The 16421-nt window shown below is 47.4% G+C and overlaps 2 protein-coding genes and 1 long non-coding RNA gene across 3 annotated transcripts; all 3 read left to right on the top strand.

The window, feature by feature from the left end:
• The first annotated feature begins 275 nt into the window (after window positions 1–275).
• LOC127347049 (uncharacterized) lies at window positions 276–1495 on the top strand. Its single transcript, XM_071829099.1, has 2 exons — window positions 276–1003; window positions 1084–1495. Exon 1 carries the CDS (start codon window positions 276–278, stop codon window positions 981–983), a length of 708 nt encoding a protein of 235 aa, XP_071685200.1. The 3' UTR covers window positions 984–1003; window positions 1084–1495.
• A 5093-nt stretch (window positions 1496–6588) lies between these two features.
• On the top strand, window positions 6589–8057 carry LOC127293495 (uncharacterized). Its single transcript, XM_071829098.1, has 3 exons — window positions 6589–6685; window positions 7063–7723; window positions 7804–8057. The coding sequence occupies exons 1-2, from the start codon at window positions 6589–6591 to the stop codon at window positions 7701–7703; spliced, it is 738 nt and encodes a 245-aa protein (XP_071685199.1). The 3' UTR covers window positions 7704–7723; window positions 7804–8057.
• A 6604-nt stretch (window positions 8058–14661) lies between these two features.
• On the top strand, window positions 14662–15189 carry LOC139830878 (uncharacterized). The gene is made up of 2 exons (XR_011744386.1): window positions 14662–14845; window positions 14935–15189. It is a non-coding gene; the product is annotated as an uncharacterized lncRNA (long non-coding RNA).
• Window positions 15190–16421: the final 1232 nt, after the last annotated feature.

Here is a 16421-nt window from a genome sequence, read left to right as displayed (position 1 = left end):
ATTTTCAGTTGAAAATTTACACGATTATAGGATACAATACCAGCTATATCATAATTTATTTTCAGATTTTTGTGAAGCTTAGAAATATGATTTTTAATTTATTGTTTGAAGTGAGATCACTGGTGCTCATGTGCACCAAATCTCTGTCCCACGGGAAGCCATCACAAATGGTAGGAATTCCCCGCGCAATCACAAGCCCTAGCGCCCAATTCCCCGCCAAAACAAGATTGCTGTTGCCTGCTCCGGCGATAGCCACAGCACTGACCCTTCACAGGATGGCGAGGAAAGCAGCCTCCACCGTGACCGCCGCCAGCAAGAAAGCAGCGACCGCCGCCAGCAAGAAGACCGCGACCGCCGCCATCAAGAAGGCGGCGACGGCCGCCAGCAAGAAGGTAGCGCCCACCATGACCGCCGCCAGCAAGAAAGCAGCGGCGGCGTCCGCCAGCAAGAAGGCAGGTCCCACCGCCACCGCCGCCAGCAAGAAGGCAGCGCCCACCGTGGCCGCCGCCAGCAAGTACTGGCTCCTGAAGACGGAGCCGGGGGAGTGGTCGTGGTCCGACCAGGCCAGCGCCCCCGGCGGCGTCGGGCCGTGGGACGGCGTCCGCAACCACCAGGCCATGAACAACCTCCGCGCGATGCGCTGCGGCGACCGCTGCCTCTTCTACCACTCGGGCGCCGGCGCAGCCTCGCGCCGCGTCGTGGGCGTCGTGGAGGTCACCAGGGAGTGGTACGAGGGCGAGGAGGGGGAGGCGACGGCCGGCGGCGCCGTGGACGTGCGGGCCGTCGGGGAGTTCCAGAAACCTGTGGGGCTGGCAGAGATCAAGAAGGCCGCGGGGGAGGTGGAGGGGATGAAGGACTTCGCGCTGATCCGTCAGGCCCGGCTGTCGGTGATGCCCGTGCCGGTGAAGATCTGGGATTGGATTTGTGAGATGGGAGGTGGGTTTGTGCAGGATGGGGAGGTGGAAGATGAAACTGTGGGTTGATGCTGTCAAGGTGAAAACAGGTATGGTGGCCACGCAATTCGTCCCTTCACTTGTATCCCACCGAATTGTCCACTAATCTTGGAAATTTTTCTAGCTGCAGGTAACATATGTAGTTGGAGGGGGTAGTACTTTTGAGGAACAAATTAGTGGTATGTTCTGCATCTTCTCTAGTGTTTGCCGTCTCTGCACCGCAGTGTGACTATAAGTGTGTATCCACTAGCTAGTCAATGTAAGTTTAGTAGTCGACGTTGGCATGTTGCAACAAGAGTCCTTATCTTGGGGCTTTGAGATCAAATCAGCGAGCCATATGTTGTTCTATATGGCTGTATGGATGTGCTGTTCTGAAATTTCAAGCATGCGGTTCCATGCTGTTGATGGCTTGATGCTATGGCACACATGGTCCCATGGGTGATTCCTAGTTTAGCTACGTGTGAAATGATGATCTCTGATTCATATAGGCGCTGTGACTAAATTAAGAAGAATGAGTGTGTGAAACTGCACACTTTTTGTAATACCCGGTTTCTGAGCATGAATTGATGGTTTTTCTTGGGAAAGTTGTAATAGAGCTCCCTTGCAGGTGCACCTTCTATCTAGCCATCAAATATTGCATCGAGATGGTGCTTAGAAAGTTCTCTCCTCTTCCTTGAAATTTCACTCGAATTCTGCTACAACTTTGTTCCCCCAATGTCCCAAAACACGAAAGAGACGACAGCCATTTCCCTCCCGACAACCACGGAGGTGCACATCTTAACCAAGGAACCTGTCAGCGCAACACTGGCAATGTTGAAGTTTCCATATTAGGCTTTGTGGCAACGGTTGTTGAATATGTTTTCCTGGTACCTCGCATTCCGATGTTGTGCATGCACACACCACATTTGCATATCAATTAAGTATATCTTTCAGCCGCTCACCTGACAAAGAAAAAACCTAGGACATATAGCTAGTAGCACAAAGAACACAGATTGCTGGTAGCGAGAACCGGAGGAGTGTCACGTGGGTATGTGGGCAGGGAGGGTATAGATGATATAGACATATATGGGCACTCTACGCATACCAAACCATGCTTATGCATATGTATGCATGCCAGAGTGATTATGTATTGGTGCACTAGAAAAGAGAGTAATAAATTTGCACATGGTGAAGGGATTTTACAGCAGCACCTTCCCAGATTTGCGCTCTAAAGGTTCAGTTTTTAACTGCGACAGGTGACTACTACGGGAAAAACAGTCGGCCAACTGTCTTGAAAATTGTTCTAGCTGCAGGTAATGTATGCAGTTAAAAGGAGCATTTTTCTATGCCTTTTGTCCTGCAAGAGATGTTAGGACTTGTGAGGAACGAATTAGCGGTATGTTGTGTATCTTCTCTACTGTGTGATGTCTCTGCACTGCAATGTGACTATCCACTAGCATGTTCCAGTGTAAGTTCAGTGGTAGAAGTTGGCATGTTGCAAAAAGAGTCCTCATCTTAGGGCTTTGAGATCAATTCAATGAGTCATATGCTCTTCTATGTGGCTGTATAGATATGTTCTCCAATGAATTTTCAAGTAGGTGGTTTCATGCTTTTGATGCTGCGCCAGTCACGGTCTCTTGGATGATCCCTAGCTGGCTATGTGTTGAACGAGGATCATCGCTTCATATAGGTATCGTGCCTAAATTAAGAAGTGTAAGTGTGTAACTGCAAACTGTCATAATACCTGGTTTCTGTGCAATAAATTGTTGTTTTCTGGGAAAGCTGTAACTAAGGTCCCATGCAAGAACACCTCCAATGTAGCCATCAAATTTTGCATCGAGGCTGGTGCTTAAAATTTTCTAAGTTAGAAAAATTTCTCTTATGCCTTGAAGATTTCCCTCACACTTTGCTGCTCTTCTGTTTTTATAAGTTCTGAACCACGAAGGAGGCGAAAGCCATCTCCCTCCTGGCAAAAACAGCGGAACGAAGTGTGGAGTTAAGGCATCACCCTTTAACTAAGGAAGCTGCCAGTGCAATACTAGCAATGCACGAGTTATTTCAGATGAAAGATGAAACCGATCCACACCTCTTCCGTGAAGTGACATAACAGCACTATTTGTACTTAATTTCCCCCTCTATCTTGATCTAGATTTTTTTCAAAGTGCATCTGATGTATCCGTACCACAAATAGAGCCTCATAAGTGGACTTCGCCAAATGTTTGTTGTCACTTATAGGGGTCCAAATTAATAGTTTTTGTGGACAATAAAATGTACAACACTGGAGATCATATCATTATTCTGGAGTATTAAAAGTGGACATCCAAATCTAATAATTATAGAGTGTGTTCAGTAATCAGTAGAGAGCCTTGGAAACTCTTGTGGTCAATAGTCTTACTAATTTTTCTTCAATTAAGGTTAGAAGAAATTCTAAGATAGATAGAAAGCACATAGAATCTCCGGTAGTACAATTTCCGTAGGCTCCTGTGACTAAATCTTGCATAAGAGTGTATCTACTGGACTCTTAAGGAAGACTTGAGGTGGGACCTTAGAGAGGCAGGTTATAGACATCAAGGACCATCCACCTAATGAGTAAAAACTAATCTTCTATCTTCTATCTATTTGAGTTTCCAAGATTCCTAAACTTTCCAAAGAGAAGTGCCAAATCAGATATATGCCCATGAACTGAAACTGGTACCTCACATTCTGATGTCGTGTTCACACACCACATTCGCATGAACTAAAGTGTATTTTTTAGTGCTCGCCCAACAAAGGAAAAACCTAAGACATGTAGCTAGGAGCACAAAGAAAACCGCCAGCCCAATAGTAGCAATGCTGAAGTTTCCAGGACAAGAGACCATGTTGGCCGAATATGTTTTCCTGGTACCTCGCATTCCGACACACACCACCGTGGCATCATCTAAGTACTTCGTATATCTTTAGCCGCTCACCCAACAAAGAAAAACTTAAAGACATGTTGCTAGGAGCACAATGAACACTGTTTTCAGAGGTTTGCGATGATAGGAGTGTCTTATCGGGTTTGTGGGCAGGGACTGCAAAGATGATATATACTCCACATGTGGGCAGTGGGCACTCCACACATGCCAGAAAATGCATATGCATATGTACTTGTCATGCCAGAGTGATTATTTATCGGTACATTCGAAAGGAGTACGGAGTAACACATTTGCTATGGTAAAGCCCTAACCTAGATTGACTCAGATCTTCTAATTTTAGGGCATCTTCAACAGACGCGCGGTAAAAACCGCCAGTTTATCGCGCCGACGCCAAAATATATCGCTCCAGCAGACGCGCGATAATAACGCCCTATTTTTTCCCAACACGCGCGAAATTGCGGCCCAGCGCGCTGTAAAGGAAAAGTAGAGCGCGGGAAAGGCAACCGCCCTTCCCATTCCCCTCCCGCACTCCTAATTTCTCCCTCTCTTGCTCCTGCGCCTGCAATTCACCGGCGATGGCAGGCCGCTCCACTCCCCTCCCGCAGAATTTCGCTGCCGCGGACATCGATAATTTAATTCCGCTGGCCACAACTTCTCCCGCGGTGGCGACGGCGAACCCTAGCGCCGGGCTGGTGCAAAACCTGTTCGTCGCGCCAAGATCGAACTCGACGACGGGAAGCGTTTTGCCGGCGCTGGTACCACCTCCCCTGAGTAAGAAATCAGTCACGAAGCGGTCGGCGGCGCTGACAGTGCAGAAAAAATGGGGCGGGGGGGGGGGGGGGGGGGTCGAAGATTGCCGCGGCGCCTGCCGCTGCGACGACGCCACAAATGCATCCTCCACCACCACCGCCACCAGAGCCATTTGCACCGGAATCAGGCGCGCCCAACATGGGCGACGATATGACAGCAAGGTATGACTTGCAATTTGCTACATATTTGTTTAGATGAATATTATTTGTGTAGATGAATAGAATTTGATAGCAATTTTTATGTAGTGTTGATGATGAGACATTCATGTCACATGTGAATGTTGGGTCTAATTATTAGCAAGAATATGCGTCTCAACAAGTTGATAGTGCTACATATGAAGTGGATGCAGATGGTGAGGATTTGATCCTCGCTGACCACTGCAGCGTTAGGAACAATGCCGCATGTCTTTGACAGGCACATATTTCGGGATATTCCCGGTCCCAAAGAGGAAGAGTGCGAGCGAAGGAACCGCCGGATAGAAGCCGGATTGCATTCGATGAATCCACTTTAGTCAAGTAACTAATGGAATTTGGCGAGCTGCCGAATCCTTGGCTCAAACTGAAACTGGGATGTTTAATCCGGTACAAGTTATGAGGGAACCTAGTGCAGCCCGTCGGATGGCTCAGCCGTACCATGCCAGCTTCGGGGACTAATATCGGGGGGATGACCCCCAGTAGGTCAAGACTATGGAAAATATACCAAGTTAAGATACTAATAGACCGGATTAAGAGATAATCCGGATTATGAAAGTTCGGTTTAAGGGAGTGCTGGATGATATGGTCCGGTATACCGGGAGGGGTATGCCAGAGTAAGGTCAACAAGTGATATCTAAGCCGGAGATGCACCCAGGAAGCCAAAGTCTGGGAGAGTAATAAGACACGAGTCCGGTTTACTCCGGTCGTATTAACTTGGATCCGGCATAGCCTCAACGGCAATATGTTGGCACCCTAGTCAAAGATACCCTCTCGGGCGAAAGGATACGGAGGAGCTAAGCAGTTCAGCTTTAAACGAAGCTCTGAAGCCAAAGCAACTTGATGACGAGCAAAGCAACCGAAGGCCAACCAAGGAGCGTCACCAGAGAAGGGCCGCAGAAGGAAACGTCACGCCTGAAGCCAAAGAAGCTTTATAAAATAGGCTTAACTAGACAAAGACTCCACTAGGGTTCCTTCCCTTCTAAGCCACCCCTCCCTATATAAGGAGGGGGCATTCCCCTTGTGCAGGAGAGATCTCTGTTGGCTAGTTTACCGTATAATTCATCTTCAATCTCTAGCTCTAGGCTAAGTACAAACCCTAGCTCCTTTTGAGATCAATACATACAACATGTTGGAGTAGATCTTCCTGTTCGTGCTCCCATTTCCTTAATCTTCTCCTCCTCCAATCTCCTCGGTACACATCGGTCCCAAGATAAGCCTACCTAGGGCATCTGTTGTATCACCACGACAACAACAGTTTTTGAGCATTGCTCGAAGCAACTGATTTAGTTTTTTCTACTGGGATGTATTATTTTGTACAATAGATAGAATAAATTAGAATCAAGCCATCATTCTGAATTTATGATCAAACTTGTGTCTAAATCAAGTTCAAGTGTTTGACATCTTCTGCCACCAAAGTTTACGACAAATTAGTTTTTTTTAGACTGTTTACGAGTTTACGACAGATTAGTGTTTTTCTTAGGGTTGCTTACCATGTGTATCACGTGGTTACGGGCCTGATTGTCCTATTGGGCTGTTCCTACGAGTCAGGCTGGCAGAAAGGAGAGCTTATAGTGAGACCGGCCCAGCCCGGCCTGGACCGCCTGTTCATTTCCCGATTTGAGAGTACGGAATCGGGAGACCATGACAATGGTAGGAAGAATTCCCCGCGCAATCACAAGCCCTAGCGCCCAATTCCCCGCCAAAACAAGATTATTGTTGCCTGCTCCGGCGATAGCCACAGCACTGACCCTTCACAGGATGGCGAGGAAAGCAGCCACCACCGTGACTACCGCCAGCAAGAAAGCAGCGACCGCCGCCGGCAAGAAAGCAGCGACAGCCGCCAGCAAGAAGGCAGGTCCCACTGTCAGGCCCGGTCCACACATATTCAGGGCCCCGGGGCGAGCAATAAAAAGGGGCCCTTGTTGACAAACAATTTTTTGGAATGTAATGTATTTCAAAAGCAAATCTCGTATATATATAGATGGATGGTTTTGGAACAGCAAAACTCACACCGCAAATATTTATTTGTAGCAATTCAGACAACTACATCATGACAGTAAGAAAAGAATATTGTTCTGCAAAAGATCTATCTTCTAGATGGCACAAAGATACAATCAATTCATATATACAAAGCAATTAACCTTGTCAAAACTAACTGCGACTACTGCGTGGTGGGCTTGGCCATCTTACTTTTTTCTATTCCTTTCCTGAACATAAGCACAAATATCCTAGAATTAGCATTGGACTACTACCTGGGCCGGGGCCCTTTCCTGCTAGGGGCCCGGGGCGGTCGCCCCGTTGCCCCGGCCTATGGGCCGGCCCTGCCCACTGTCACCGCCGCCGGCAAGAAAGCGGCGGCGTCCGTCAGCAAGAAGGCAGCGCCCACCGTGACCGCCGCCAGCAAGCACTGGCTCCTGAAGACGGAGCCGGGGGAGTGGTCGTGGTCCGACCAGGCCAGCGCCCCCGGCGGCGTCGGGCCGTGGGACGGCGTCCGCAACCACCAGGCCATGAACAACCTCCGCGCGATGCGCTGCGGCGACCGCTGCCTCTTCTACCACTCGGGCGCCGGCGCAGCCTCGCGCCGCGTCGTGGGCGTCGTGGAGGTCACCAGGGAGTGGTACGAGGGCGAGGAGGGGGAGGCGACGGCCGGCGGCGCCGTGGACGTGCGGGCCGTCGGGGAGTTCCAGAAACCTGTGGGGCTGGCAGAGATCAAGAAGGCCGCGGGGGAGGTGGAGGGGATGAAGGACTTCGCGCTGATCCGTCAGGCCCGGCTGTCGGTGATGCCCGTGCCGGTGAAGATCTGGGATTGGATTTGTGAGATGGGAGGTGGGTTTGTGCAGGATGGGGAGGTGGAAGATGAAACTGTGGGTTGATGCTGTCAAGGTGAAAACAGGTATGGTGGCCACGCAATTCGTCCCTTCACTTGTATCCCACCGAATTGTCCACTAATCTTGGAAATTTTTCTAGCTGCAGGTAACATATGTAGTTGGAGGGGGTAGTACTTTTGAGGAACAAATTAGTGGTATGTTCTGCATCTTCTCTAGTGTTTGCCGTCTCTGCACCGCGATGTGACTATAAGTGTGTATCCACTAGCTAGTCAATGTAAGTTTAGTAGTTGACGTTGGCATGTTGCAAGAAGAGTCCTTATCTTGGGGCTTTGAGATTGAATCAATGAGTCATATGCTGTTCTATGTGGCTGTATGGATGTTGCTGTTCGGAACTTTCAAGCACACGGTTCCATGCTGTTGATGGCTTGATGCTATGGCACACATGGCCCCATGGGTGATTCCTAGCTTAGCTAGGAGTGATATGATGATCTCTGATTCATATAGGCGCTGTGACGAAATTAAGAAGAATAAGTGTGTGAAACTGCACACCTTTTGTAATACCCGGTTTCTGAGCACGAATAGCTGGGTTTTTTTTTTTGGAAAAGTTGTAACAGAGTTCTGCTACTCCACTGTTCCCCAATGTTCCAAAACACGAAAGCGGCGACAGCCATTTCCCTCCTGACAACCACGGAGGAGCACATCTTAACCAAGGCAGCCAAGGATTGTTGAATATGTTTTCCTGGTACCTCGCATTCCGATGTCGTGCATGCGCACACCACATTTGCATCAATTAAGTATATCTTTCAGCTGCTCACCTGACAAAGAAAAAACCTAAGACATGTAGCTAGGAGCACAAAGAACACTGATTGCCGGTAGCGAGAACTGGAGGAGTGTCACTTGGGTATGTGGACAGGGAGTGCATAGATGATATAGACATATATGGGCACTCCACGCATACCAAACAATGCTTATGCATATGTACTTTGCATGCTAGAGTGATTATTTATTGGTACACTAGAAAGGAGTAATACGTTTGCACATGGTCAAGGGATTTTATAGCAGCATCTTCCCAGATTTACACTCTAAAGGTCTTCAATTTTTAACTGCGATAGGTGACTACTATGGGAAAAAACAGTTGTCCAACTGTCTTGAAAATTGTTCTAGCTACAGGTAACTATGTAGTTAAAATGAGCATTTTTTATGCCTTCTGGCCTGCAAGACATGTTAGGACTTGTGAGGAACGAATTAATGGTATGTTGTGCATCTTCTGCACTGTGTGCCGTCTCTGCACTGCAGTGTGACTATCCACTAGCATATTCCAGCCTAAGTTCAGTGATTGATGTTGGGATGTTGCAAGAACAGTCCTCATCTTAGGGCTTTGAGATCAAATCAACGAGTCATATGCTCTTCTATGTGGCTGTATAGATATGCTCTCCAATGAATTTTCAAGTAGGTGGTTTCATGCTTTTGATACTGCGCCAGTCACGGTCTCTTCGATGATCCCTAGCTTGCTATGTGTTGAACGACGATCATCGTTTCATATAGGTATCGTGCCTAAATTAAGAAGTGTAAGTGTGTAACTGCAAACTGTCATAATACCTTGTTTTTTGGGAAAGCTGTAACTAAGGTCTCATGCAAGAACACCTCCAATGTAGCCATCAAATTTTGCATCGAGGCCAGTGCTTAAATTTTTCGAAGTCAGAAAATTTTCTCTTATGCCTTGAAGATTTCCCTCACACTTTGCTGCTCCTCTGTTTCCATAAGTTCTTAACCACGAAGGAGGCGAAAGCCGTCTCCCTCCTGTAAAAAACAGCGGAATGAAGTGTGGAATTAATGCAGCACCCTTTAACCAAGGAAGCTGCCAGCGCAACACTAGCAATGCATGAGTGATTTGAGCTGAAACCGAACCACACCTCTTTCGTGAAGTGACATAGAAGCACTATTTATACTTAATTTCCCCCTCCATCTTGATCTAGATTTTTTCCAAAGTGTATTTGATGGATCCATACCACAAACAGAGCCTCATAAGTGGACTTTGCCAAATGTTTTTCATCACTTATAGGTGTCCAAATTAATAAATTTTGTGGACAATAAGATTTACCACTATAGATCATATCATTATTCTGGACAATGCTATTAAAAATGGACATCCAAATCTAATAATTGTAGAGTGTGTTCAGTAGAGAGCTCTTGAAACTCTTGTGGTCAATAGGCTTACTAATTTTTCTTCAATTAAGGTTAGAAGCGATTCTAAGATAGATAGAAAGCACATAGAATCTTCGGTACTACAATTTCCGTAGGCTCCTGTGACTAAATTTTGCATGTGAGCGTATCTGCTGGACCCTGAAGGAAGACTTGAGGTGGAACCTTAGAGAGGCAGGTTATAGACATCAAGGACCATCTATCCAATGAGTAAAAAATAATCTTCTATCTTCTATATATTTGAGTTTCCAAGATTCCTAAACTTTCCAAAAACAAGTGCCAAATCAGATATATGACCATGAACTGAACATGGTACCTGGCAGTGGCGGAGCTAGGACTATCAGCAAGTGATGTCAAAGCTCACAATAAACTGCAGTGATGTAAAAAATTAGGATTTATGAGGTCAATTAAAGTGTATTTTTTAGTGCTTGCCCAACGAAGGAAAAACCTAAGACATGTAGCTAGGAGCACAACGAGCACTGATTGCAGGTGGCGAGAACGGCAGGGGCAGGGGTGTTTCTTACCAGGTATATATATTTCACATGTATGGCATTCCACACATAACTGACAGTGCATATGCATACGGACTGGGCATTAGCGGAGTGAAATTTAATGGTACAGCAGGCAAATTACTATGGCCAGGGACTCAAGAGTAATACATCTTTCACATTGTGAAGTTATTTAACAACAACATTTTCCCAGTTGACATCAATTTTTCTACTATCATACAGGACTACTAGAAAAAAAAAGACCGCGAATTGTCTTGAGCGAGCAAAAGGATTATGATCAGGGTTTCAATCTATTTTCTATTGTATTATTAAAACAATAGAAAACAAACAGCACAGATTTGTCAATCCAATTAGGACATCTAAACGGTTGAGTTACAAACATGGGCTCCTCTTTGATCACGTATGAGTAAAATCAGAAATGGCTAGAAACAATCGTCCTGGAGCCAGAAACAATACAAATTAGTTCGCAGAAGCAAGAAACCTGCGTGGAGACAAAAGGGATTCCGGGTCAGTTTCTATTGTACCATACCTGTTATCTTCTGAATTGAATTAGATATAGAATCTGTAGAAGTCAGCTGGCTGTTTGGCATGCAGGTTTACATACGTGCATGTATGTCAATTACAATATCGTAGATTAGTTATGCTGGAAAGGAAACATGATCTAGTCCAGATGAGGCTTAATTTGATTAATTATATAGTACATTGTAATTCTAGAGGAGAAGAAAGGATCTACGTAGCTTATTTGTGAGGCAAACTAGATTATAAAAATGAATGATTATACACCGTTTATTTTGAGGAGACAATATTACAGGAGTTATAGTCTGACTAGAAGTATATATCCACTAGCTAGTCACTGTAAGTTTAGTGGTCGATGCCGGCATGTTGCAAGAACAGTTGTTCTCTTTTTTCGAGGTAGACGGGGGGGGAAAAGACCCCACCGGTTGTTATTCAAACTCGAAAGCGGCCAAGTAGCCAGTCCATGTACACAGGAGGGAAATACAGGGGGGGAGGAGAGTTTTCCTTATTCTATGTAACAGCTCTAGCAAGAAAGCTAGACCGGAGCCGGTCGAGTGGCTCCCGGTCAGATGGGCGGAGACGCCACCTCCAAAGAGAGAGGTCGTCGCCGGCTCCGTCGAAGCGGTAGAGTGGGCCACTCCATTGAAGACGAGGTCGTTCCTGGACTTCCAAATGGACCAGAGAACGGTCGCAAGACCGAAATGCCACGCGCCCGTGGGTGTCTGGGGGGGGACTGGAGATCCGAAATAGAGAAACTGCCGACTGGGATTGGGACGTCCAGGGCAGCCCAGAGGTCAGCAGCTCTGGGACAGTCGAAGAACAAGTGGCGCCCCGTCTCAGGGGCACCGCAGGAGGCGCAAGCGGCGGAGGAGGCGCACCCCTTGTGGAAGAGGTTCACCCGGGTGCTCAGCCTGTCGATGTCGAGGAGGTACGCGAAGATCTTGACCTTGGTGGGTATCTTGAGGGACCAGGTCAAGCAGGCCGCAGAGTCGACGGGCCGCGCCGGCGAGAGGGCACGGTAGGCCGCACGCGAGGAGAAGGAAGGCGCCGACGGTGAGTCGATGGAGCGGCGGTCGCCCCCCGCAGAAAGCGAGGTGGTGTCGATGAAGCATCGCACAGCCCGGAGCTCCTCCTCAGCAGCCCTAGTGAGGCGGCTCTGGAGGTCCAGCCCCAGCGATACCACCGCGGCCACGGAGGCGTGGGGGCGTGTACTGTGGGAGAAGAGGGCGGGGAAGCGTGTCGCGAGCGGCTCCCCCGGGAGCCACTTATCCAGCCAGAAGGAGGTGGAGCGGCCGTCCGCCACCGCCACTCTAGTAATAGAGCGGTAGAGCGGGTGGCACTCCGCAACAATCCTCTCCAAGAAGGAGGGGGAGGGCGAGGGGTCTCCAAGGTCGCGACCTGTGTGAGAGAAATACCAAGTCTTCCAAGGCAGGTGGTTAGGTTGATGAAGTTTATGGATAAAATTGAGGAGCAAGCACCTGTTCTGCCGGTGGAGATCCTTGACGCCGAAGCCACCCTCCTGCTTAGACAACAAAACTTTATCCCAAGCAATTAGACAGCGAGCACCAGAGCACGAGTCCTTTCCAGTCCAAAAAAAGGCACGACGCCTCTTATCAATACTCTCAATGACCCCACGCGGTAGCAAGAAGGAACACATGTAGTAAGTAGCAAGATTATTCAGAACAGCATTACACAACACAAGTCTACCCCCAGCAGACAACAGATGCGCGCGCCAGCCTGAAAGTCTACGGTCGAAGGAGAGGAGGAGAGGGGCGAAGGCCGAGTTTGGAAGTTTGGTGGGCGAGAGGGGCAAGCCCAGGTAGGGTTGCGGGAAGGAGGAGATGGGGCACCCTAAGACAGAGGCCATAGCAGAGGCGACAGTCGCCTCCGTGTGCATGGGAATGAAGCAAGATTTGTGGAAATTGATCGCTAGCCCAGTGGCCAAAGCGAAGTCATCCAGGACTTGCTTGAGGCAGATCGCAGCCTCAAGGGAAGCTTGGCAGAGGATCAGGGTATCGTCAGCGTATTGAAGGACCGGGCATGGGGTATCGGGGGAAATGGGGTGGGCCAGGGAGCCGGAGGTCCAGGCACGGCGGATAAGGCGTTGCAACACGTCCGCCACAATGATGAAAAGGTAGGGGGAGAGGGGGTCACCCTGACGAAGGCCGTTTCGACAGCGAATCCAGCGTCCGGGAACACCGTTAAGCAGAACGGCAGTATGCCCAGTGGCAAGGATCATTTCCATCCAGAGGCACCAGCGTTCATCAAACCCTCTTGCCCTCAAAATGGTGAGGAGGCTAGCCCAATTAACCGAGTCAAAGGCCTTGCGGAAATCAATCTTGAACACGAGGGTGGGGGCGCGTCTAGAGTGGCAGCACCGAAGGAGATCTGCCGCGTAGACGATGTTCTCAGAAATACGTCTGCCGGAGAGAAAGCCGGTTTGGTCAGCATCAACAAGGGTTTGGATGGCGGCCTGCAGCCTCGTGGTAAGCACCTTCGTGATAGCTTTCATAACACAGTTCTGGAGCGAGATGGGCCTGAATTGAGATGGATGAATGGCGGCATCAATTTTGGGCAGGAGCACCAGAAAGGCACCGAACAGTTGTTCTCTCACAGGGATTTGAGATCAAGCAAGGAGTCTCTCATATGCTGGCTGTATGCATATGCTGTCCAGCGAATTTTTAAGCAGGTGGTTTCATACTTCATGCTTTTGATGCTATGACACTCGTGGTCTCATGGATGATTCATGCTTTTGATGCTATGACACTCGTGGTCTCATGGATGATTCATCGCTTGGGTATGTGTGAATTATGATCGCTGTTTCAAAGAGGTGCCATGACTAAATTCAGGAGTGTACTGCACCCTGTTTTATAATACCTGGTTTATGAGCGAATAGTTCCTTCTTTTCCCAGCAATGAACAATGAAAGATGACTATGTATGTCGCTTTGCTGTCATGAGTACAATCTCCAAAGGATCTGCAGACTGCTTTGAAAACCATTCTTTTCAACTTAATTATAACCATATGACTTTCATAATTCATCATCTGGGCAAAGTACGCGAGTGAGGGCAGGACACAAATGTCAAATGTGGTTGGTCAGCCAAGCAGAGGTGATGCTTATGAAGGAAAAAAAATCCGCCGCTGCAAGCATGGTTTATGCAGCCTGGTGGCTGGCTGGCTTAAAGCTTCTTCTAATGTTTGGTACTATTCCATTGTTGAGAGCTGGGACTGGATTTGTGAGATAGGAGGTGGGTTTGTGCAGGATGAGGAGGTGGAAGATGAAGCAAATGGTGGATGCTGTTAAGATAAACAAGCTTACGGTTGCAACGCAATGTTTCCCAATACAATTCGTCCCTTCACATATATCCCAGCGAACTGTCTGATCTAGGAAATTGTTGTAGCTGCAGGTAACATATGCAGTTGGAAGGAGCATTATTGTGATGTCTTTTGGCCTGCAAGAGATGGTAGTAGTTCTGAGGTACAAATTAGTACTTATGTTTTGTATCTACTCTAGTGTTTGCCGTCTCTGCACTGCAGTCAGTGTAAGTTCAGTGGTCGATGCTGGCATGTTGCAAGAACAGTATCTATCTTTAGGGCTTTGCAACAATCAATGAGTCATATGCAGTTCTATGTGGCTGCAAGAGCAGACACCTTGAACCACAAACCGCATATACGTGTTTGCAGACCAAAGAAATCACGATTTGAGGGCCGAACTAGGTGTCTGCAGACCATATACGGTAAATGAAACTACAAATTTGAAAAATAATTGACGTGGGGCTCGGGGAGATCAAGAAGGCGGCGGGGGAGGTGGACGCGATGAAGGACTTCGCGCTGATCCGTCAGGCCTGGCTGTCCGTGATGCCCGTGCCGGTGAAGATCTGGGATTGGATTTGTGAGATGGGAGGTGGATTTGTGCAGGATGGGGAGGTGGAAGATGAAACTGAGGGTTGATGCTGTCAAGGTAAAAACAGGTACTGTGGCCACGCAATTCGTCTCTTCACGTGTATCCCACCAAATTGTCCACTAATCTTGAATTTTTTCTAGCTGCAGGTAACATATGCAGTTGGAGGAGGAATTTTGGGATGCTATTTGGCCTGCAAGGGAGGGTCGTACTTCTGAGGAACAAATTAGTGGTATGTTCTGCATCTTCTCTAGTGTTTGCCGTCTGTGCACCCCAGTGTGACTATAAGTGTGTATCCACTAGCTAGTCAATGTAAGTTTAGTAGTCGACGTTGGCATGTTGCAAGAAGAGTCCTTATCTTGGGGCTTTGAGATTGAATCAATGAGTCATATGCTGTTCTTTGTTGATGTATGGATGTGCTGTTCACTGAAATTTCAAGCATGTGGTTCCATGCTGCTGATGCTATGACACACATGATATGGCCCAATGGATGATTCCTAGCTTAGCTATGCGTGAAATTATGATCTCTTTTTCATATAGGCGTTGTGACTAAATTAAGAAGAGTAAGTGTGTGAAACTGCACACTGTTTGTTAAAACCCTGTTTCTGAGCATGAATAGTTAACTTTTTGGGAAAGTTGTAACAGAGCTCCCTTGCTGATACACCTTCTACCTAGCCATCAAATTTTGACTTGACATGGTGTTTAGAAAATTCTCTCCTCTTCCTTGAAATTTCCCCTCCAATTCTGCTACTCCTCTTTTTCCTGATGATCCAGACCATGGAAGAGGCGAGAGCTGTCTCCCTCCCGGCAACAATAGATGAGCACATCTTATCCAAGGAATTCGTCAATGCCACACTGGCAAAGTTGAAATTTCCAAAACAGGTTACATCTCCATGGTTGTTAAATATGTTTTCCTGGTACCTTGCATTCCGATGTCGTGCATGGCTGCATACACACACCACATTCGCATCAACTAAGTATATCTTTCAGCAGCTCACCCAACAAAGAAAAAAACCTAATACATGTAGCTAGGAGCACAAAGAACACTGATTGCAGGCAGCGACAACTGGATGAGTGTCACTTCTGGGGTACGTGGGCAGGGAGTGCAACTATGATACATACATATATGGGAACTCCACCCAGACCAGACAATGCTTATTCATATGTACTTGGCACGCCAGAGTGAGTATTTATTGGTACACTAGAAAGGAGTAATACATTTGCACATGGTGAAGAGATTTTACAGCAGCACCTTCCCAGATTTACACTCTTAAGGTCTTCAATTTTTAATTGCAATAGGCGGCTACTAGAGGAAAAACAGTTGGCCAATTGTGTTGAAAATTGTTCTAGCTGCAGGTAATGTATGCAGTTAGAAGGAGCATTTTTTTTATCCCTTTTGGCCTGCCAGAGATGTTAGGACTTGTGAGAAATGAATTAGCGATATGTTGTGTATCTTACTCTAGTGTGTGTTGTCTCTGCACCGCAGTGTGACTATCCACTAGCATGTTCAAGCGTAAGTTCAGTGGTAGATGTTGGCATGTTGCAAGAACAGTCCTCATCTTAGGGCTTTGAGATCAAATCAATGAGTCATATGCTGTCTTATGTGGCTGTATGGATATGCTGTCCAGTGAATTTT

This window comes from Lolium perenne, chromosome 4 (assembly GCF_019359855.2).
Source record: "Lolium perenne isolate Kyuss_39 chromosome 4, Kyuss_2.0, whole genome shotgun sequence".
NCBI lineage: Eukaryota > Viridiplantae > Streptophyta > Magnoliopsida > Poales > Poaceae > Lolium > Lolium perenne.
The sequence above is the reverse complement of the archived record's forward strand: the minus strand, read 5'-3'. Positions and strand labels throughout refer to the sequence as shown.

Excerpts from the sequence above, each read along its gene's own strand:
- LOC127347049 (XM_071829099.1), top strand. The coding sequence starts at position 276 with ATGGCGAGGAAAGCAGCCTCCACCGTGACCGCCGCCAGCAAGAAAGCA.
- LOC127293495 (XM_071829098.1), top strand. The coding sequence starts at position 6,589 with ATGGCGAGGAAAGCAGCCACCACCGTGACTACCGCCAGCAAGAAAGCA. Across the intron at positions 6,686-7,062 it reads AGCCGCCAGCAAGAAGGCAG|AATTAGCATTGGACTACTAC; the intron begins GTCCCACTGTCA and ends CAAATATCCTAG.